The sequence below is a fragment of the Colobus angolensis genome, unplaced genomic scaffold (genome assembly GCF_000951035.1).
Source record: "Colobus angolensis palliatus isolate OR3802 unplaced genomic scaffold, Cang.pa_1.0 Scaffold167, whole genome shotgun sequence".
Taxonomy (NCBI): Eukaryota; Metazoa; Chordata; class Mammalia; order Primates; family Cercopithecidae; genus Colobus; species Colobus angolensis.
In genome coordinates this window covers 1,273,697-1,296,402 of record NW_012114788.1, presented here as the reverse complement: position 1 = coordinate 1,296,402, position 22,706 = coordinate 1,273,697, and the positions used below count along the sequence as shown (strand labels likewise).

Below are 22,706 nucleotides of genomic sequence, written 5' to 3'. Positions count from 1 at the left end.
CCACAAATAGACCAGTCGTTTAGGAAAATACCTACTTCAACTTAAGCTGTTTAGGAAAATATCGACTTCAACTTAAGCTAAGAAGAACAGGCTATAAAACTAAGGGAGAAGAACAACGTAAGAAAAATGTTAACCAGCATATTTCTGAGATCTCTTGACTCCCAAAACAAGTTTGTTGTCTAGCATCTTATTTTTCCTTCCTCAGTAAAACGAACAAAAAAAGATACTTGTAGTCTCCACAAGAAGAGGAAAAGTTTGAGTCATGAGGGAATCAGTGGTTCTCAACTGGGGATAATTTCACTTCAGAGGGCACATTTGGCAATTTCTCAACAGTTCTGGTTGTCACAACTGGAGGTATCACTGACTTCTATGGATGTGATAAACATCCTATACAGCACAGGACATCCACAACAAAAAATTGTCTGGTCCAAAATGTCAATAGTGCTGAGGTTGAGAAATCCTGCTATAAAGCTCTGCTATAATTCTAAAATATTCCCGAATAGCTTAGAGCCCACCTCCCCATGTATGCTAAATCAACCTTAAAAATATTAGCAAGTAAAATCAATTACAAGACCAAAGGTGACTGGGCATGGCTCAATACCTATAATCACAGCAATTTGGGAGGCCGAGGTGGGAGGATCACTTGAGCCCAGGAGTTCAAGACCAGCCTGGGCAACATAGAGAGATCCTGTCTCAATAAAAAATTAAAAAAACAAAACAAAACAAAACCAAAGGTACATACAGGGGGAACAAATATTCAGGTGTCAAATCCAGATCATCATCATAACCAAATCGTCGAAGCACAGTCCAAGTAGTTTCGTGTCTCCCTCTCTGGATAAAAAGTGTGTGTAAAAAGAGAAAACCTGAAATAAAGTAAATTAGTAAATAAAGGATACAGAGTCACATAGGAGAAAAGCATGTAACATAATGGCAAGAACTAGATTCATGAACATATGGATGCTAGCTTTGCATCGTAAAGCTCAAAACAAAACAAAATTCACAAGTATCTCAATGAAACAGAGCTGATTTCAGAGTTGTTTCACATATACACCCAGCTCAGCAAGAGAGAGCACAGGAGGAAATGGCCAACATTACATCTCAAGGAATATACTGACATGCACAAAGTTATACAAGAGTAGTGTTCTACAGATCTTTGAGTTTATTTTTGTCATGGAAAACTCTGGTTTTCAATCTCGTTAACTTCACTGTCTGTGCCTCTATAATATATTCTCCAGGGAACATTCTATACTGGTAAATTTGACCCATGGACAAAATTCCCTAAAAATAATGACTATTTAAAGGTTGTTTATGAGTAGGAAGAATTTTAAGACACTTTTTTTTTTGTTCCAGATAGCTCCTTCCCTCAGGTGGACCTCTGTATCCTTGAGATCCAACCAATTTCCCCACTTCTAATTTATACTGGCAGTAAAGATGATAATCCCCAACAACGGTCTGTCCCTCCCAACTCGCAAATATCCAAATCAGACTTTAGGCATACTAGTAAATATTAACATTTCCTTAAAGTATAAATAATGCAATAAAGACCTTCACCTTCTGCCAAATTTTGAAAATATTAAGTTTCAAAAGGGGGAAAAATACCATTCACCTACCTTTCAGGGTCAACCCACTGTCAGCCACACCATCACTTATATGTTTTCTGACTACATTCTTGACATCCTCCAGAGCTTGAGGAGCTAATGGAGTGTTGAAACAAATCCTCTAGCAAAAAACATAAAAATATATTTAAAAACAAACCAGCATTAAAACCACAAATAATATAAAATGGTAATCTACAAAGCAACATTAAATCCAAGAATTGCAACCAAAGAAACATATTCTACATTAGGAATAGTCTCCACTTTGTATTATTTAAGTAAAACACGGGCCGGGCGTGGTGGCTCACGCCTGTAATCCCAGCACTTTGGGAGGCTGAGGCAGGCGGATCATGAGGTCAGGAGATCAAGTCCACCCTGGCCAACATGGTGAAACCTCATCTTCACTAAAAATACAAAAATTAGCTGGGTGTGGTGGCACATGCCTGTAGTCCCAGCTACCTGGGAGGCTGAGGCAGGAGAATCGCTTGAACCCAGGAGGCGGAGGTTGCAGTGAGCCAAGATTGCACCATTGCACTCCAGCCTGGGTGACAGAGCGAGACTCTATCTCAAAAAACAAAAGTAAAACATGTAATACTTAGAAAGAAACATTTCCAACTCCCTCCATCTTATATCTAAAACACAGGGCTATTTGTGTAGCTATGTTATTCAAAACTAAGAAAGCAAAATGATTCAGAGTTCAGACTCCAAGTTATCCTTAACATACCCACTTTATACCATAAAATGAAGCTATCAAAATCCCCTTAATTCCGGGGCATAAGAGAGTTTTATAGCCTAAGTAAAGGCCTATATAGGTTGATGTGATAGTTCTACATGAAAGAAACTTATGTTTATAACATACTGTTCTTGTTGTTTAAGCTAATACATTTTATAGCTTTCAGCAAAAAAAAAAAAAAAGATATGCAAATGTCTGAAATAAAGGACCATTACCTGAAAGAAGTTGAGTTCAGCATCATTGAGAGTACCATCATTATCCTGATCAGATATTTTAAATATACGAGTAAGGGCTTTTATACAAGCTGGTTTCATCTATAAATCATTGAGAAAAGAAATAATTATTTAAACTGTGATTTTCATAAGCAATGCTGACAAAAATTCTGATTGTTTTTACACAATATCAAATACAACCAACATGAAAAAATGAACTAAAGAAAAGCCATTTACTTTTATATGCAAACCTTTTTAAGTAAATGAGGCAATATTTGCTGGGACTGATAATTGGAATGGTGAAGCTCTCCCCTTATGACCACAAATCCTTTAAGAACAGGCAAAGGAAAGCCGGGCGCGGTGGCTCACGCCTGTAATCCCAGCACTTTGGGAGGCCGAGACGGGCGGATCACGAGGTCAGGAGATCGAGACCATCCTGGCCAACATGGTGAAACCCCGTCTCTACTAAAAACACAAAAAATTAGCCGGGCGTGGTGGCAGGCCCCTGTAGTCCCAGCTACTTGGGAGGCTGAGGCAGGAGAATGGCGTGAACCCAGGAGGCGGAGCTTGCAGTGAGCTGAGATCCGGCCACTGTACTTCAGCCTGGGCGACAGAGCCAGACTCCATCTCAAAAAAAAAAAAAAAAAAAAAAAAAAAAAGAACAGGCAAAGGAGAAGTTCATCTTTAGGAGGGATTCATTTTTCTAGTCACATAAAGAAGAACTATTTATTTATATCTTCTGTCATTCCATAGAGAATATGAACTGACTTATAAAACTGCTGAGGACTTTCCCCTCAACTTTTGATTTCTGACCATCCACCTTCTAATAGCAGAATGAGATTTGTTTTGATCTATCCCCTGTGTGTATGTTAAAGCTGGGAAATAAAATACGCTTATTCACAAACAAGTGGCAAAATTATCACTGGTTAGTAAGTGTAAAAAATTTTTACTAACTTCCTAGTATAAGAATTATTTATTTATTTATTTATTTTTTGAGACGGAGTCTCGCTCTGTTGCCCAGGCTGGAGTGCAGTGGCTGGATCTCAGCTCACTGCAAGCTCCGCCTCCGGGGTTTACGCCATTCTCCTGCCTCAGCCTCCCGAGTAGCTGGGACTACAGGCGCCCGCCACCTCGTCCGGCTAGTTTTTTTGTATTTTTTTAGTAGAGACGGGGTTTCACCGTGTTAGCCAGGATGGTCTCGATCTCCTGACCTCATGATCCGCCCATCTCGGCCTCCCAAAGTGCTGGGATTACAGGCTTGAGCCACCGCGCCCGGCCCAAGAATCATTTATACTTTAAAAAAGAACTTTGCCTTTTGTGACTCTAAAACTGTTATGACTTGTGCTGCTGGAAATATATTCTGACAATTTCCTTCATTTTTGTTTTATGATTCATCATGGATAGAATAAATAAATGACTATTTTAAAATAAGGCCCACATGCTTCTTCACTGTATAACGACTATAGGGTAATCACTGTCAACAATTTTGAGAATAAAACTTCAAGGAGAGCTTCGAATTTTGTCTAAGCTTGGAAATAGATCTCCTATGGTTCTACCTAAATCAGAGAAATGAGATGTCAAGCTGAGGAAATATAAACTTATTAACTTACAAAATGGTAATGATGACAGCTTTGATCATGCTACCAAACTCAAATGCAGAAAAGAAATTCTTTAAAAAATAGGAAAGAAAATAAATTATCTTCCAAACATACACAGATAACCCCTTCTATTCTTGTTTTAAATGGGATCTTTGGGAGAGTAATTTGATATAGTGAGAAAAAGATAAAACTTAAGATACTAAGAGATTAGAAAGAAATGAGAAAAAGAAGTCAGACATTTAGAAAGCATTTGAGGCTGGGTGTGGTGGCTCACACTTGTAATCCGAGCACTTTGGGAGGCCGAGGAGGGCAGATCACCTGAGATCAGGAGTTCGAGACCAGCCTGGCCAACATGGCGAAACCCCGTCTCTGCTAAAAACACAAAAGTTAGCTGTGTGTGGTGGTGCATGCCTGTAGTCCCAGTACTTGGGATGCTGAGGCAGGAGAATCGCTTTAACCCGGGAGGCAGAGGTTGCAGTGAGCCGAGATTGCACCACTGCACTCCAGTCTGGGAGACAAAGAGAGACTCTGTCTCAAAAAAAAGAAAGCGTCTAACAGGGCTTCCTTTATAAAAGAGTACTAAATGGACTATAAACATCTACAATCATAGGTGATTTATTCTTTAAAATAATGAATGGTAAGATGATGCTTCTATAAATGTGATCCTAATGTTAGACATTAAAGATTAATAAAAACTACATTGTTATATTTCATTTACTCTCCTTTAAAATAAGTTGAATAATTTAAACGTTTCCAAAAGAAGCAACAGCAAGAATAATATACAAAACAGAACCTAAAGATAATCTTTTATTTTGTCTAAGTGATTTTTCCTCACATAATAAAGGGGTACATTTTCAAAAAGTAATTTTAAGAAAAATAAACAATGTACTTTTCTTCTTTTTTTTTTTTGAGACGGAATCTTGCTCTGTCGCCCAGGCTGGAGTGCGGTGGTGCGATCTTGGCTCACTGCAACCTCCGCCTCCCAGGTTCAAGCGATTCTCCTGCCTCAGCCTCCCAAGCAGCTGGGTCTACAGGCATGTGCCACCACGCCCAGCTAATTTTTCGTATTTTTAGTAGAGATGGGGTTTCACCATGTTAGCCAGGATAGTCTCACTCTCCCCACCTCGTGATTTACCTGCCTCAGCCTCCCAAAGTGCTGGGATTACAGGCATGAGCCATCACACCCAGCCAACAATACACACACTTTTCATTAAAGCTTGAAATGCAAAGCTAAAGAGCTCTAAGGTATTGGCCCAATGTCATATTTAAAAACTAACCATCTGAAAATGTAACATCAAAAAAAGGACTACTAAAAAGTATTAAAAATTCTACTTAATAAAGCTGTAAAAAATGATGGTATTTGGCTGGATGTGGTGGCTCACACACTTCGGGAGGCCAAGGCGGGCAGATCATTTGAGGCTAGGAGTTTTAGATCAGACTAGCCCACATGATGAAACCCCATCTCTGCTAAAAATACAAAAATTAGCCAGGCATGGTGGTGCACGCCTGTAATCCCAGCTACTTGGGAGGCTGAGGCAGGAGAATCGTGTGAACCTGGGAGGCAGAGGCTGTAGAGAGCTGAGATCGTGCCATTGCACTCCATCCTGGGAGACAGAGTGAGACTCCATCTCGAAAAGAAAAGAAAAGAAAAGAAAGGAAAAGAAAAGAAAAGAAAAGAAAAGAAAAGAGAAAAGAGAAAAGAAAAGATTGTTGTTTAAATAAAAGATTCCATTATAGGCAATTTAAAGTTTGTACTTGTGTAAAACAAGGTATAGTCTAAAAGTTGAAAATTTTACCTCTCACTCAGGTCCACCTAAGAATTGAGTAACAGATGGTGGTAGATATTTTAACTCTTATGGAATGGGGATGGGGATGAGGGATTAACAGATTAGCAGAACTAATAACAGGCCTGAGAACAAAGTAGCAATTAAAAAATTGAGAACAAACTAATAGAGGGGATTTCATATACTGCTAGGCTAAGGCCTCAGAGGTAAATCCCTGTAACAGTTCCCATAGTATTAAGACTGTTTCCCAAATTTCCTTTATCATACATAAAACACCTAGCTGAATCAGAATGGAATCTACGTATTTTGTTTTTTTGTTTTGTTTTGTTTTGTTTTCTTGACACAGTCTTCTCACTCTGTCGCCCAGGCTGGAGTGCAGTGGCGCAATCCCGGCTCACTGCAAGCCTCCGCCTCCTGGGTTCACGCCATTCTTCTGCTTCAGCCTCCTGAGTAGCTGGGACTACAGGCGTCTGCCATCACGCCCAGCTAATTTTTTTGTATTTTTAGTAGAGACAGGGTTTTACCATGTTAGCCAGGACAGTCTCGATCTCCTCACCTTGTGATCTGCCCGCCTTGGCCTTCCAAAGTGCTGGGATTACAGGTGTGAGCCACCGCGCCCAGCCAGAATCTATGTTTTTAACAAGTAACACCTAGTGACTATTATGATGAGGTAAGTTTGGGAAATACTGGATTCAGAGTAAATTAGAAAGAAGAATCCTAACTAAGGAAAAGTAAACCAGGAATAAAAGTAAACTAGAATCAGATTAAGGGATAACTCAAATTAATTATTTATACTAGGAGTTGGCACTTTTTCTGTAAAGGGCCACACAGCAATTTTTTAGCCTTTGGGGCCAACAGACAAAATCAAGCAAGTCATTTAGGTACTTACATAGTAAGAAAGAAATCAAACTTCTACAAAGGTTTTTTGACAGAACTCAAAATACAACTGAGTATAGTTTTGCAATACAAATTTATTAATGAGAAGAATGAAATTGTTTTTTGGAAGGAAAACATTTTGCTTTGTTAGGGTTCAAAGTTAGTGTTGTCTACCGTGAAAATTAATTGCAAATGTTTATATGTTAATGCTGATCTGTAATGACATTTTACATGTCCCATCTTTGAAAATGTCTTTTTGCACAAATATATACTGCCAATACTAGTACATATCCACAAACCTATAACTTCAATAGAACACAAGGTATTTATAAAATCATATTTGATTCTTCTCTTGATGTTTGCCTTTTAGCGTGTCATTACAATGCAGATTAATCAATTCCAGTTGAAGGTTAATGGAAACTCAATTGCATAGTTAAATGGATTATGAAATATGGAAATTTCCTTTGCATTTGCACCGATGTCTAAAAAAATGATGCTGGAACTGTAATTTAAACCTGGAAAATTTATCTGCTTTCCCATCTAAAAAAATACTTTATTACTATTTTCATGTTTTGACATCATGGGTATGCAATGAATATAAATAAAAGGTCCTGGTACAGTGATATACGTAGTACTTGAAATGCTGTCTGGTGTGTAAGCGCAATTAGTAGTACACTCAGCAGCAGTGAGAAGAGATGAGAGTAGCACATATAAACTCTATTGAAACTACTAAACTTTGCCTTTGTAGCATGCAAACAGCCATAGATAACATAAAAGATGACCATGGCTATGTTACAGTCAAACTTTATTTTCATGAAATCATAAAATCTGAATGTAATATAATTTTCACCTATCACAAAATATTATTTATTTTGATTTTTTTCAATCATTTAAAAATATATGGCCAGGCACAGTGGTTCATGCCTGTAATCCCTGCACTTTGAGAGGCAGAGGCAGGCAGATCACCTGAGGTCAGGAGTTCGAGACCAGCCTGGCCAATGTGGTGAAACCCCCGTCTCTACCAAAAATATAAAAATTAGCCAGATGTGGTGGCACATGCCTGTAGTCCCAACAACTTGGGAGGCTGAGGTGGGAGAATCGCCTGAACTCAGTGAGCTGAGATCATACCACTGCACTCCAACCTGGGCAACACAGCAAGACTCCGTCTCAAATAAATAAATAAATAAATAAAATGTTTTCTTAGTGTACAGACTGTGTGAAAACAGGTGGTAGGCCAAATATGGCCCATGAGTCAGTTTGCTAACCACTCACTTATAAACTTTTCCTGAAAATTATCTGCAACTTTTTATTCTTTTTTTTTTTTTTTTTTTTTGAGACGGAGTCTCACTCTGTCACCCAGGCTGGAGTGCAGTGGCCGGATCTCAGCTCACTGCAAGCTCCACCTCCCGGGTTTACGCCATTCTCCTGCCTCAGCCTCCCGAGTAGCTGAGACTACAGGCGCCCGTCACCTCGCCCAGCTAATTTTTTTGTATTTTTTAGTAGAGACGGGGTTTCACTGGGTTAACCAGGATGGTCTCGATCTCCTGACCTCGTGATCTGCCCGTCTCGGCCTCCCAAAGTGCTGGGATTACAGGCTTGAGCCACCGTGCCCGGCCAACTTTTTATTCTTAAAAACAATACCTCTCTCGACAAATGGAACCAAAGCAACCACCTCAAGCTGGGTGTGCTAGTGTGGTGGCTCACACCTGTAATCCCAGCTACTCAGGAGGCTGAGGCAGGAGGAGGCCAGGAGTTCAAGACCAGCCTGGGGAATATAGCAAAGACTTGTTTCTTTCTTTTTTTTTTTTTTGAGACAAAGTCTCAATCCGTAGCCCAGGCTGGAGTGCAGTGGTGCAATCTCAGCTCTCTGCAACCTCCACCTCCCAGATTCAAGTGATTCTCGTGAGTGGCTGGGATTACAGGTATGCGCCACTACACCCAGCTAATTTTTGTATTTTTAGTAGAAACAGCGTTTTGCCACGTTGGCCACGCTGGTCTCGAACTCCTGGCCTCAAGTGATCCCCCTGCCTCAGCCTCTCAAAGTGCTGGGATTACAAGCATGAGTCACTGCACCTGGCCCCTGCTTCTTAAAAGAAAAATTAACTTAAAAAAAAAAAAGACAACCCAACTAAAAAATGGGCAATGGCAGCTACTCAGGAAGCTGGGGCAGGAGGACTGTTTGAGGCTAGAGGTTCAAGACCACCTTGGGCAACTCAGCAAGACCCCATCTTTACAAAAAAAATTAAAAATTAGCTGTGTGTGGTGGCATGCACCTATAGTCCCAGCTACTCAGGAAGCTGAGTGGGAGGACTGCTTGGGTCCAGGAGGTTGAGGCTGCAGTGAGCCATGATCATGCCACTGTACTCCAGCCTGGATGACAGTTAGACCCTGTCTCTTTAAAACAAAAATGGGAAAGGACTTTGAATAGGCAATAGACATTTCTCCAAAGAAGATGGCCAATCAGCACATGAAAAATCACACAACATCATTAGCCATCAGGGAAATGCAAATCAAAACAATGAGATCCCAACCACATCTACTAGGATGGCTATAATAAACCAAAAAAGAAAAGTAAAATAACAAGTGTGGCAAAGATGTGGAGAAACTGGAACCTGCATACACGGCTGGTGGGAATGTAAAATGGTCCAGTCATTGCGTAAAGTAGCTGCTGATTCCTCAATATGTTAAATATACAATTACCATGTGACTCAGCAATTCAACTACTAAATGTACTCAAAAGAATTTAAAACAGGCCAGGAGTGTTGGCTCAGGCCTGTAATCCCAGCACTTTGAGAGGCTAGATGGGAGAATTGTTTGAGGCCAGGAGTTTGAGACCAGCCTGGGCAACATAGTGAGATCTTGACTTTACAAGGAAATTTAAAAATTAGCTGGGCACGGTGCCATGTGCCTGTAGTCCCAACTACTCAGGAGGCTGAGGTGGGAGGATGGCCTGAGCCTTGGAGTTTGAGGCTGCAGTGAATTATGATCACACCACTGTGCTCTAGCCTGGGCCACAAAGCAAGATCTTGTCTCTAAATTTAAAAACAAAAAAAGGCCAGGCATGGTGGTTCACACCTGTAATCCCAACACTTTGGGAGGCTAAGGCAGGTGGACTGCTTGAGCCTAGGAGTTTAAGACCAACCTGGGCGACATGGTGAAACCCCATCTTCTTCTAAAAATACAAAAATTAGTTGGGTGTGGTGGTACACACATGTAATCCCAACTATTTGGGAGGATGACGTGGGAGGATTGCTGAAGCCAGGAAGTTGAGGGGGCAGTGAGCTGTGAATGCGCTACTGCATTCTAGCCTGGGTGACAAAGTAAGTCCCTGACCCCCCAAAAAAGAACAGGCCAGGAGCAGTGGCTCATGCCTGTAATTCCAGCACTTTGGGAGGCCGAGGAAGGAGGATCACCTGAGGGTGGGTGTTCAAGACCAACCTGACCAACATGGAGAAACCCCATAACTACTAAAAATACAAAATTAGTAGGGTGTAGTGTGGCCTCTGCCTGTAATTCCAGCTACTCGGGAGGCTGAGGCAGGAGAATCACCTGAACCCAGGAGGCGGAGGTTGCGGTGAGCCAAGATTGCACCATTGTACTCCAGCCTGGGTGACAAGAGCAAAACTCTGTCTCAAAAAAAAAAAAAGACAGAGAAAAACTAGTCAGGCATGGTGGTGTGTGCCTATAGTTCCAGCTACTTGAGAGGTTTAGGTGGGATGACTGCTTGAGCCAGGAGTTTGAGGTTATAGTAAGCTGTAATCATGCCACTGCAGCTCCAGCCTGGGTGACAGAGCAAGACCCTGTCTTCAAAAAAAAAAAAAAGCAAACAAGTATTCAAACAAAAACTTGTATTGAATGTTTACAACAGTCTATTCATAATAGCCTGAAAGTAGAAACTACTCAATATCCATCAACAGATATGGGGATAAACTAAATATGATCTATCCAGCTAGGTGTGGTGGCTCACACCTGTAATCCCAGCACTCTTGGAGGCAAAGGTGGCTCACACCTGAAACAGCACTCTTGTTTCAGCCCAGGAGTTTGAGACTAGCCTGGGCAACATGGTGAAACCCTGTCTTTACAAAAAATAAAATAAAATAAAAAATCAGCTGGGCACAGTGGCAAACGCCTACAGTCCTAGCTACTCGGGAGGCTAAGGCCGGAGGATTGCTTGAGCCCAGGAGCTTGCGGTCGCAGTGAGCTGTGATCACACCACTGCTCTCCAGCCTGGGTGACAGAATGAGACTCTGTCTCAAAAAATAATAAAAATAAAAATAAAATAAAACCCACCAAAGACATGGTGTATCCATAAAATGATTATCGGGCCATAAAAAGAAATGAAATACTGACACATGCTATAACGTGGATATACCTTGAAAATATTATGCTAAGTAAAAGAAGCCAGAAACAAAAGACCACATATTGTATGAGTCCATTTATATAAAATGTCCAGAGAGGCAAATCCACAGAGACAGAGGTAGATTGGTGCTGGCCAAGGGTTGAGTAAGGGGACAATGGGGAGTGACTGCTAATGGGTACAGGGTTTCTCTTTGGGGTGATGAAATGTTCTGAAATTAGAGCATGGTGATGACTGCATAACTTTGTGAATATACTAAAAACCACGGAATTGTATAACTTTAAAAGGATGAATTTTAAGGTACTTGAAATACATCTCAAAAAAATTTAGTTTTTAAATGTCTATGGCAAAATATTAAATTTTGGATATTTCAATAAGGAGTTACTGTGTTTCTTAGCTATAAAACAAAAGGGGCTGGGTGCAGTGGCTCACGCCTGTAATCCCGGCACTTTGGGAGGCCCAGGCAGGCAGATCACTTGAGGTCAGGAGTTCAAGATCAGCCTGGGCAACATGGTGAAACCCTGTCTCTATTAAAAATACAAAAATTAGCCGAGTAGTGGCGCATGCCTGTGATCCCAGCTACTTTGGCAGGCTGAGGCATAAGAATCACTTGAACCCCAGAGGTGGAGGTTGCAGTGAGCCGAGATCGAGATCGTGCCACTGCACTCCAGCCTGAGTGACAGAGCGAGACTCTGTCTCAAAAGAAAAAAAAACAAAAACAAAAGGTGTAGTCACATTGTATTACGTTGCGCCTATGTCAAAAAACTATATCAGATTTTTGTTTGTGTGTGTTTTTCAATTTGTAGATTTTATAGTAGCAAAACAAGAAGACCATTAGCTAAGTCTTTGGACTTTTTTGTTGTTATTGTTGCCAATTATTCTGTTTGTTTTAATGGCACTTCCTGAAGCAGTACTTGATTAGATTCCATTGATGTGGAAAATACTATGAATATTTAATGTGAATGTCATTGAAGAAGAGTACCTGGTAAATGTAACCATTTAATAAGCAACAAATTTAAATTTTAGCAGTTTAATCTCTACACAAATACTAAAAATCACTACCATACTAGAGTTACTACATACACATTCCAGCCCCTATAAACACAGCCTGTTACCTCCTTCTCCTCTGGGCAGTACAGGGGCCCTGTAGGATGAAGAACAGCTTTCTGTGCATAATAAAAGAGCTCTGATATGTTCTTCAGGTTTTTCGCTGAACACTGAAAAAAATAAAATTAAAATTTTACACTCTGAAATCAATTAGGAGAGCTAAAAACAATTTTCAAACTATCACCATACGGCAAAAGAAAGATTCCTTGAAAAAAAACGAAAAATGCATCTTTGTGGACATCACAATATGAATGTCTAGAAAGAGCTCAGAGGCCAACTCCAACTTCTCTGTTTTATTTGGTTTACATGACTTTACAAAGAGCAGGAAATTTATTTCATTCCACATTGTCCCCCCTATTTAAAACCCCAATTTAGTAAGAATTCATCAAAAATAAATTTTCAAATCAAATTATGAGGCATACCTCCACACAGGTTTCTATTTCTGTATACTGGTTCATAATAGGAAGGATGGTCTCCATACTACTGTATTCCACCAGATCAGATTTGTTCCCAACCAATATTAAAGGCAGCCTAAAATAAGCAGGGCACATTGTAATAAGGAAGGCAAAAGACATTAGATTTATATTTTAATTTACATCATAATCCATTCTAACTAAAAAGTTTTTATTTAATCTTCTCAACAACATGAACCTTCCTCTACAGTCATGTCAAGCCCCCTAGATAACACGTATTTACTCAACATGTTATCTACTGAGCACCTATTATAAGCCACATACTGCTCCAAGTATTAAGGACACAAGACAGAAGGTCTCTATCCATTCTGTTTTGTTTTTTGTTTTCTTGAGACAGGGTCTAGTTCTGTTGTCCAGGCTGGAGTGCAGTGGCAGGAACACAGCTCACTGCAACCTCAAATTCCCATGCTCAAGTGATCCACTTGCCCTAGCCTCCCTAGTAGCTAGGACTATAGGTACAAGCCACCACACCCAGCTAATTTAAAAAAATTTTTTTGTAGAGAAGGGTCTAGCTACATTGCCTAGGCTAGTCTCAAACTTCTGGCCTCCCAAAGTGTTGGGATTATAGGCATGAGCTACCATGCCTGGGCAGATCCAGAAACCTGACCATTCCAATAGTGAAAACCAGAAAATGAGCAATAAGCAAATAAAATAATTTCCAAATCAATAAGCACTATGCAGGAAATAAATAGGGCGATAGAGTAGTGGGAAGGAGCTAGTTATGTATAATAATTAAGGAAAACCCCCTATGTAAAGGTGACATTTGAGCCAAGGGGTGAAGGATAAGATGAAATCTGCCATGTAAAGAGTCAGGGAAGAGCAAGCCAGGAGGAAGGAACAGCATGTGCCAAGGCCCCAAACTGAACAAACATCCTGATGGGGCCAAACAACAGGAAAATGCCAGAATGGCTACAGAGTACTGAGTAAAGAGAAAAAGGTATACAATGGGGTTAGAAAGAGGATCAAAGGTCAGACACATAAGGACTTAACAAGCTGCAGTAAGGAGTGTAGGTTTTATTGTTAGTGTAAAATGGGAAGCCATTGAATGGTTTTAAGAAGGGGGTTAACATTTTTAAATGCAGTGATTTTTAGAGCTATATACTGAAATATTTACAACATGAAAATAATATCTCTATTTGCTTCAAAATGATCTCAGCAGGAGGGGTAATAGATGTAACAAGACTGGCCATGAGTTAATTGTTGAAGCTGGGTAACAGGTACGTACCTCAGTATATGTTACATTTTTTTACTAACAAGTTTTTAAAAATATAATAGTAACTTGGATTACAGCAGTGACAGTAAAGATGAAAAGGAAGATATTCAAATTTCAGATATATTTTATAAGACAGAAACAGCTGATAGGTTAGATATGAAGATTGAGGGAAAAGCAGAAACCAAGAAAAATACTTAGGTTTTGGCTGGAAAAAAATGGGTAGATCTCAAAAGCTAGAGAAGATTGAGGATGATTTTTTGTTTCTGTTTTTGACAGGGAGTAGACCGGGAATTAAAGATTCTGTTTTAGACAAGTTAAATCTGATAAGCCTATGGGGGAAAATCTTAATGGGGATATTAAGGAAGACCAACCTAGTGGAGAACTGTTGTGAATCCTGCAAGAAAGCTTAGAGGGAAAGCAAATCATCCTGCTGGAACTCTAGACTGCAACAGAAGCACTTGAAAGCATTTAGCTTACCTAACCCTTGATGTGCCATTATGCTTGAAAAGACCGACCACCATATAGCCCAAATATAAATTCCTAACAGAACCAGGAGGGTTTCCAAAAATGTAGTGGCTTGTAACCAAAGGTGTGCATCAGAGTAATTTATGGAGCTTAAAAAAAAAAAAAAAAAAAAAATATATATATATATATATATATATATATATATATGCGCCTGGTACAGCGGCTCACGCCTGTAATCTCAGCCCTTTGGGAGGCCAAGGCGGAAGGATTGCTTGAGTTCTGCCAGGAGCTTAAGACTATCCTGGATGACATAGTGAGACCCTATTTCTACAAAAGTTTTTTAAAAATTAGAAAGGTGTGGTGGCACACACTTGTAGTCCCAGCTACTTGGGAGGCTGTCATGGTAAAGCCAAAATTTTTTAATTCAGTGGTCCAAGCTGGTGCTTGATAGATCTTAGCAAAACTGCCCTCTCTTAAAGATTCCCTCCTAGAAATGGCTCAAGGAAGAGCAAGAAAAGCAGATATTAGGAGCATATGGGTATTGGATCCCCCAAGGCAGCCCTGTCCAATACAACATTCTATGATGGTGGAAATGCTCTTTATCTCTACTCTCCATTACTGTAACCATTAGTCACATGCGGCTATGTGCACCTGAAATGGGGCTAAGTGCATCCGAGGAACAAGTTTTAGTTTTATTAATTTTAATGAATTTAAAGTTAAATCACCACAACTGACGAGAGGCTACTACATTGGACAGCACAGCTGTAAAGGGTCATTCTTTCCTTTCCACCTTGTCAAATCATCACAAAGTTAAAACCACGATAAAAGACAAGCCATACAATGCCACAGCATTGTTCACAGCACATATAATGTCATCTCAGTCTCCCTTCCAAAATATGTAAGACAGAGGGTTAATGACCATAGTCGTATGTTTAGAACCAGATCTGTAGAGTTTCAAGGCACGAAAACGTCCAACTAAAAGATAAATCTAAAAAATTGAGAAAAGGACCAAATGTGTACAATACATAGGTATTAGTCTGATTTTCCTATTTAAAAAGATTCAGGCTGGGCACAGTAGCTCATGCCTGTAATCCCAGCACTTTGGGAGGGCAAGGCGAGCAGATCATTTGAGGTCATGAGTTCGAGACCAGACTGACCAACGTGCGAAACCCCCTCTACTAAAAAATACAAAAATTAGCCAGGTGTTGGTGGTACGTCCCTGTAGTGCCAGTTACTCAGGAGGCTGAGGCATGAGAATCACTTGAATCCGGGCGGTGGAGGCTGCAAGGAGCCAAAATCACGCCCCTACACTCCAGCCTGGGCGACAGAGCAAGACTCTGCCTCAAAATTAATTAATTAATTAATTAATCTGAGACTTTTCAAGCAGCAGTTTGACAAAGGGAAATGTAAGATTTATGACCAAAATAATCTGTCTGAAGTTGTGAGTCATTATGATATCAGAGTTCTGTTTCTTGCTTTGCTCTCAAGTATATTTACTGCCTCAAATGAGTCCCCCTAGCAAAGGCATGTGGGTATGTGTATGAACAGAGAGAAAAACTGATAGATAAGGCAAATATGGCAAAATCTTAACTAGTAAATTTAAGTGAATGATTTAGGGAAGGTCAGTGTACTACTTCTTGTACCTTTACTGCAAGCTTTAAACTTTTTAATATAAAAAGTTTGAGAGAGGAAAACATACCTGCTGTCTTTGTCTGTTCTTTCATTTATGAGAGGAATCCATCGACTTGTTACCTAAAATGAAAATTAACAAGCACTTAGCCATGATGAGGATCTTTACAAAACACTCTTACCTTAGACCCCTAAAATTCTAAACTGAGGATCAACTTTGGAAGTGCTCCACTGAAACCAACTACAGTGAAAAAAAGGTCACACCTACCTTATCAATAGAATGCTTGTTGTTAACGGCATACACTATACAGATGACATTAGCCTTGAAGAAAAATTAACAAATTAGCGGTATCTAAAACTAATAAAAATGGAGACAGCACTTAATTAGCAACTTGTTAATATATTTGGGAGAAAGGAAGAAAAAACTTAAAAGCTAAAACAAAAAAACAAAAAATGAATTAGCTGGCCTCTAAGAGAAAATGTTCCTAAGGACTTAAAGCAAAAACACATACTCAGTAACAGCCATAACAACAAAGAACTGAAAAAGAACTCTTGGTAATTAAGAGAATGAAAAAGCGATGGGGTGGATCACTTGAGGCCAGGAGTTTGAGACCAGCCTGGTTAACATGGCAAAACCCTATCTCTACTAAAATACAAAAATTAGCTGGGCATGGTGGTGCATGCTTGTAATCTCAGCTACTCAGGAGGCCGAGGCATGAGAATCGCTTGAGCCTGCAAGATGGATGTTGCAGTAAGGCAAAATTGCACCACTGCACTCCAGCCTGGGTAACAGTGAGACACGGTCCCCAAAAAACAAAAACAAAAAACAAAAAGAGAATGAAAAAGGCAGGCTCATAAAATCATCACTGTTCTTCTACACAAAAACCCATACCTCTGTTTTTTAAAGCTCACCTGTGATATTTCTTGATGAAGTTGTTCATCACTCTGTTCTGCTTCTACAAACAACAAAAAGTCAATGTTTCATATTGCAAACACTTTCATAAAAACTAATGGCCAAGCTAAATTCTATGCAACACCCATCTAACATCCCTCAAATTGACATGGTTAGCAAACACAAGGGAAAGCCAGGGGAAGTAAAGGTTGAACTATGATAAGGTAGCTGGCACTGAAAGACGAGTCTACAAAAGGATAACTCAGGCATGGAACAGCAGAAGCACTGTGTAATAAATCTAGGCCAGCAACTGATCCAGAGTTGAAAAGGGTCAGGCAAAGGACCTCAGAAATCCAAGCTAGCAGACTGCGTGCTTAAGAGTCAAAAGCTCGGACAAAGAGTCTATACACACAGGATCAAAAGGCAGGTGAGATTCTGGGTAATACAAGCTTAAGATCTAGATAGCAGGTGGGAGTAATAATAACCAGGACCCAGAGGCAAAACTATAGCTTGATAGTGAAGTGATGAGAATTCCCTCTCTAGCATGTATCTTTAGCTAGAACTGGTCTTTAGGCACACTGGGTAGGTATGCCTGCAACTCCACGGATGCGGGGATACGAATGATATAGCTAGGATAGAAAGCAAACAATTAAAGAGCAAAGCAATTACTGACATATTGATTTAGACCACCTTAGGTTACATATATCTTCCCCTAAAAATGCCTATTACTTCTGGGCATATAAACTAATACCATACATGAATTCAATGGTATTTTATACTATGCTAAACAACAGGCCATATTTTTAATATCTTTCCGTATGTTAAGTAATCAGTGGGTTAAGGCTTCAATTCTAATACTGAAGTGAATCTAATTATATGGCTATACATATTGAAGAACAATTCTGTAAATAAATCTAGTTATGAGATTGATTGTAGCAGAAGGCATTCACCTCCCTCAGCTTCCAGTACAGTGCTGTCCAACATACAGACAATGCAAGTCACATTTACAGTTTTCAATTTTTTAGTAGCAACCTTTAAAAAGGTAAGTAAAAAAAGGTAAAATTAAATTTGCATTTAACCCAAAATATCAAAAATATTTAAATTTCAACATGTACTCAACAGAAAATTTAATGAAATATTTTACAGCCTTTTTTCATACTAAGTCTTCAAAATCCAGTTATATTTTACACTTAACAACACATTTTAATTTAGAACAGTCACATTTCAAGTGTTCAACAGCCACAGGTATTATGGAACCCAACTTAGTAATCTGGGGATGAAGAACTGTCAGATGGAGGCACAGTGGGATATGGGGTAGTGGCTGACAGAGAGACATAAATGAGATTAGAATCGTAAAGGATCATTTACTGCTACAAAGACCACCTCTCTGAACATTTGTAGAAGCTCAGTAAGTATCTTTTTTCAGGTCTATTAAATTAACCTACACCTTCACCTACAAGAGGATATTCATTACCTGAGTAATCTACAATGTGTGTTGGAACTCTCTCTGGGGTGACATCAGCTGGAATGGTGATTTCTTCTGCCCTGGGAGGAACCTTCATTTACAAACAAATATAGAAAGAAAAAAGAAAAAAACCAACCTTTCAATATTATCACTCAAACTTGTAACAGATGATATAAATTTATCTACACAGGTTGAGTATTTCTTTTCTTTCTTTCTTTCTTTCTTTTTTTTTTTTAACAGAGTCTCACTCTATGGCCCAGGCTGGAGTGCAGTGGTGCGATCTCAGCTCACTGCAACCTCTGCTGCCCGGGTTCAAGCGATTCTCCTGCCTCAGCCTCCCGAGTAGCTGGGATTACAGGCACCTGCCACTGCGCCCGGCTAATTATTGTATTTTTAGTAGAGATGGGATTTCACCATCTTGGCCAGGCTGGTCTTGAACTCCTGACCTTGTGATCCACCCGCCTTGGCCTCCCAAAGTGCTGGGATCACAGGCTGAGTATCTCTAAGCCCAAAATTTAAAATCTGAAATGTTCCAAAATTTGTAACTTTTTAGCACTAACATGGTACTCAAGGCAAATGCTCATTGGAGTATTTCTGATTTTCAGATTAGGAAAATGCTCAACTGGTAAGTATAATGCTCATATTCCAAAATCTGAACAAATCTGAAATCTGAAACACTTCTGGTCCCAAGCATTTCAGATAAGGGATGCTCAACTTGTATTAGCCCATCTCACCAATACCCATTTGTTGTATATGTAAGTGTTTATTTTTGTGCTTTACCACAGATGCAAATATATATTAAAACTGTATGATAGAAACATTTTTAATGCATATTTCTAACTACGTAGACACAATACATTCAGGATACTTCAGATCTGACACAGACTCAAATAATTCTTGAATTAATTTGGTGTTTCAGTGTCACATATTTTAAATATGTTGTTTTCATTCTATTTTGTTGAAGGCTGAAGATACTCTGCAAATGAGGAGGTATTTTAATCCAAAACAATCTGCAAATAAACCAACAGGTTATCAACATTCATTTCCTCTAGAAAATAATTGACTGGCTACATAAGCCTTATATTTGTTTGTTTTGTATTTATTTTTTGAGACCAGGTTTTGCTCTTGTTGCCCAGGCTGGAGTGCAATGGGATGATCTCAGCTCACTGCAACCTCTGCCTCTGGGTTCAAGTTATTCTCCTGCCTCAGCCTCCCAAGTAGCTGGGATTATAGGCATGCACCACCATGCCTGGCTAATTTTGTATTTTACTAGAGATGGGGTTTCACCATGTTGGCCAGGCTGCTCTTGATCTCCTGACCTCAAGTGATCCGCCCACCTCAGTCCCCCAAAGTGCTGGGATTACAGGCATGAGCCACCGCATCCAACCAAGCCTTATGTTTAATGATTCCATTTATCACAAGGACTGAATTTTTTTAAATTAATTAAAAACCCTTTTAGATTACTTATAATCGCTAAAAAAGTGAAAAGATATTATTTTAAAAAACCAAAAACACAAAACCCTTATCCACAATCAAGAGGACTATGCTAAAACAATTCTAAACTAAAACTCTCACAGAAAACTTCTAGATGTTATACCCAGAGTAATTATAAATGTTACTGATTCTACAAATAATATATGAAAATATACTTCATTTCTTAAATTAAGTAATTACTTATTTAGCCATCTTGTCTAAGAGAAAAAAAAGCAAAAAATAATAATAATAAATAGTCTTTTGGCAGCTGTAAATGTTGAAAACACTACCACATGATAACATCAAATTCTTATTTGAACAATGGAATTATACAGATATTCCTATCCAAACTAGAGTAAAAGGACAAATGTAAACTGTGACACTAATGATACCTGCTATGCAAGAAAGAGGGTAATTTGAAATTATTTTCATCCCATTGTACAAATTTCATTCCCTCTAATTAAATGCTAACTTTATGTAAAGTTTAGGCAACAGCTCCTCACTCTAGAACTTCCAAAATGTAAATGTATTGCCAGTAATAATAAAACCACCTTACTACTTTTGGTGGCACTTCCCTGCTATTAAGTTCATCTCATTTGAGACCCATAACAATCCTTTGAGGTAGGCAAAGGTAGAATGAGTTCATCATTTGTGAAATGAAGCAGGTAGATCATATTAAGGGTTTTCAAATATATGTATCATAATTCTAGTGGTTCTGACAAAAACACCTCACAGACCAGGGAGTGTCAGGCGGAAGGTAAGAAGGGATTCACACCTTTCCCCTTAACTTCAACTCATGGAATGCTTATTATCTCTTTTATATTTTGGGTTTATGAGCAACATTTTATTTTTAAGAAAGGGTTACAGAGCTTATATTATATCTATATCTCTTTCAGCTTCCATTTTATAGATGAGACAACTGAGGCACAGAGAGTACAAAGGTCCTAGACAAAGTCACAGGAAGAAAATGCAAAAGACTTAGGTGAACTTAGATATAGGTTGGTTATTTCTTCTATACTGTATTTCATAGAAATAACTGATAAACAAATATTAGCTTTTTAAAAAGTCCCAACTGGCAGGGCACAGTGGTACATGCCTGTAATCCCAGCACTCTGGGAGGCTGAGACAGGAGGATTGCTTGAGTCCAGGAGCTGGAGGTTGCAGTGGGCTATGATGGCACCACTGCACTCCAGCCTGGGCAATAGAGTGAGACCCTGTCTCTAAACAAGGAAGAAAAAAAGTCTCAACTGTCCAAAAGGAAGCACGTAACACATGCCAAAAGAGACAGAGTTCAGTTCATTTTAATTTGATTTTGATAGTTTTTTTAAAATTTAAATATGGAAATCAAAATGTTTACCTCTTCTGGAAATTCTTCACTGACCAGAGACATAATCAGTGATGTCTTCCCCACTCTAGCTGTGAAAAGAAAAATCGTTACTTTAATAAAGTGTTTCGGTTCTACATAAGCTCAAATTCGGCAACCACATAAGGAAGTTTGTTACTCATTAGCTAAAACCTAAGGCATCCAAATTATCAAGTTTTAGTATAATACTTAAAAGCATATCTTTATGTCTAGAAAAGTCACACATACTCATTGTTTTTAAAAACTTGCCAAAATATATTTTGTAAAAGCACAAATCCCTCCTAACATCCTCTACTAACATTTTAATATTCTCCCAGATTTTTCCTATACTTATATTAACTTGCAATATTTTACCACAGTGGAATCATAGCTATCACACTACTTTGCAATTTTCCTTTATCACTTAATTATGCATTTGGGCAGTATTTCATGTCAGTACATAAAAACTCCTAGGAGAAGAGAAGACAAAAGTTACTGGTTACTGGGTACATAGTTTTTGTTGAGGATAATAAAAAAGTTTTAAGTACAGATAGTGGTGATGGTTACACAATATTATGAATAAATTTAATGTTGCTGAATTGTATACTTACAGTTAACAAGTTATATATATTCTAAACAATTTTAAAAAGCAGCAATAATAAACCCATTTTATATTTATATTTCTTAAAATCTGTTTTTTTTTTTTTTTGAGATGGAGTCTCACTGTGTTGCCTAGGCTAGAGTGCAGTGGCGTAATCTTGGCTCACTGCAATCTCCACTGCGTGGGTTCAAGCGATTTTTGTGCCTTAGCCTCCCAAGTAGCTGGGATTATAGGCATGTGTCACCATGTCCAGCTAATTTTTGTATTTTTAGTAGAGACAGTGTTTCCCCATGTTGGCCAGGCTGGTCTCGAACTCCTGACCTCAGGTGATCCGCCTGCCTCAGCCTCCCAAAGTGCTGGGATTACAGGCATGAGCTACTGCGCCCAGCCATCCTGCATTATTTTTGATAGTTGTATTAGAATCCACTGTATGATGCATTATAATTACTCTTAACAAGGAAGATTGGAATGGTTTCCAATTTTTTTTTTTATTCTGGGTCCCACTCTGATTGCCCAAGCTGGAGTGCAGTGGTATGATTTTTTTCACTCACTGCAGCCTCGACCTCCCCAGGCTCGGGTGATTCTCCCAGCTCAGCCTCCCGAGTAGCTGGGACTACAGGCAGATGCTACTACAACCAGATAATTTTTTTGTATTTTTAATAGAGACAGGGTTTCGTTATGTTGCCCAGGCTGGTCTCAAACTCCTGGACTCAAGCAATCCACCAACCTCAGCCTCCCAAAGTGCTGGGATTACAGGTGTGAGTCACTGCACCTGGCCCTAAGTTTTCACCTTTATAAACAATGCAACAATTAGTATTTCTACAGAATAAATTCCTAGAAGTCAAACTCAAGTTAGTGTACAAGATCTTTTTTTTTTTTTTTTTTTTTTTT

At 39.2% G+C, this 22,706-nt stretch overlaps 1 protein-coding gene across 8 annotated transcripts in view; it reads right to left on the bottom strand.

The window, feature by feature from the left end:
• The window catches only part of RHOT1 (ras homolog family member T1), a 108,412-nt gene that overhangs the window by 26,593 nt on the left and 59,113 nt on the right, over nucleotides 1-22,706 (bottom strand). For 5 of the 8 annotated variants that reach the window (XR_001001321.1, XM_011937632.1, XM_011937634.1 and 2 more), the window contains exons 2-11: nucleotides 21,230-21,288; nucleotides 18,409-18,490; nucleotides 16,955-16,998; nucleotides 16,311-16,364; nucleotides 16,113-16,165; nucleotides 12,685-12,793; nucleotides 12,271-12,372; nucleotides 2,544-2,642; nucleotides 1,611-1,719; nucleotides 743-863 (exon numbers count right to left, since the gene is read on the bottom strand). Coding sequence is in view for 7 of the 8 variants with exons in the window: in XM_011937632.1 (XP_011793022.1) it covers nucleotides 743-863; nucleotides 1,611-1,719; nucleotides 2,544-2,642; nucleotides 12,271-12,372; nucleotides 12,685-12,793; nucleotides 16,113-16,165; nucleotides 16,311-16,364; nucleotides 16,955-16,998; nucleotides 18,409-18,490; nucleotides 21,230-21,288 (832 nt within the window). In the remaining variant the exon portion in view is untranslated. Of the gene's footprint in view, nucleotides 1-742; nucleotides 864-1,610; nucleotides 1,720-2,543; nucleotides 2,643-12,270; nucleotides 12,373-12,684; nucleotides 12,794-16,112; nucleotides 16,166-16,310; nucleotides 16,365-16,954; nucleotides 16,999-18,408; nucleotides 18,491-19,285; nucleotides 19,410-21,229; nucleotides 21,289-22,706 lie in introns of all 8 variants that reach the window. The other 3 variants (XM_011937637.1, XM_011937638.1, XM_011937636.1) reach the window with 2 other exon arrangements.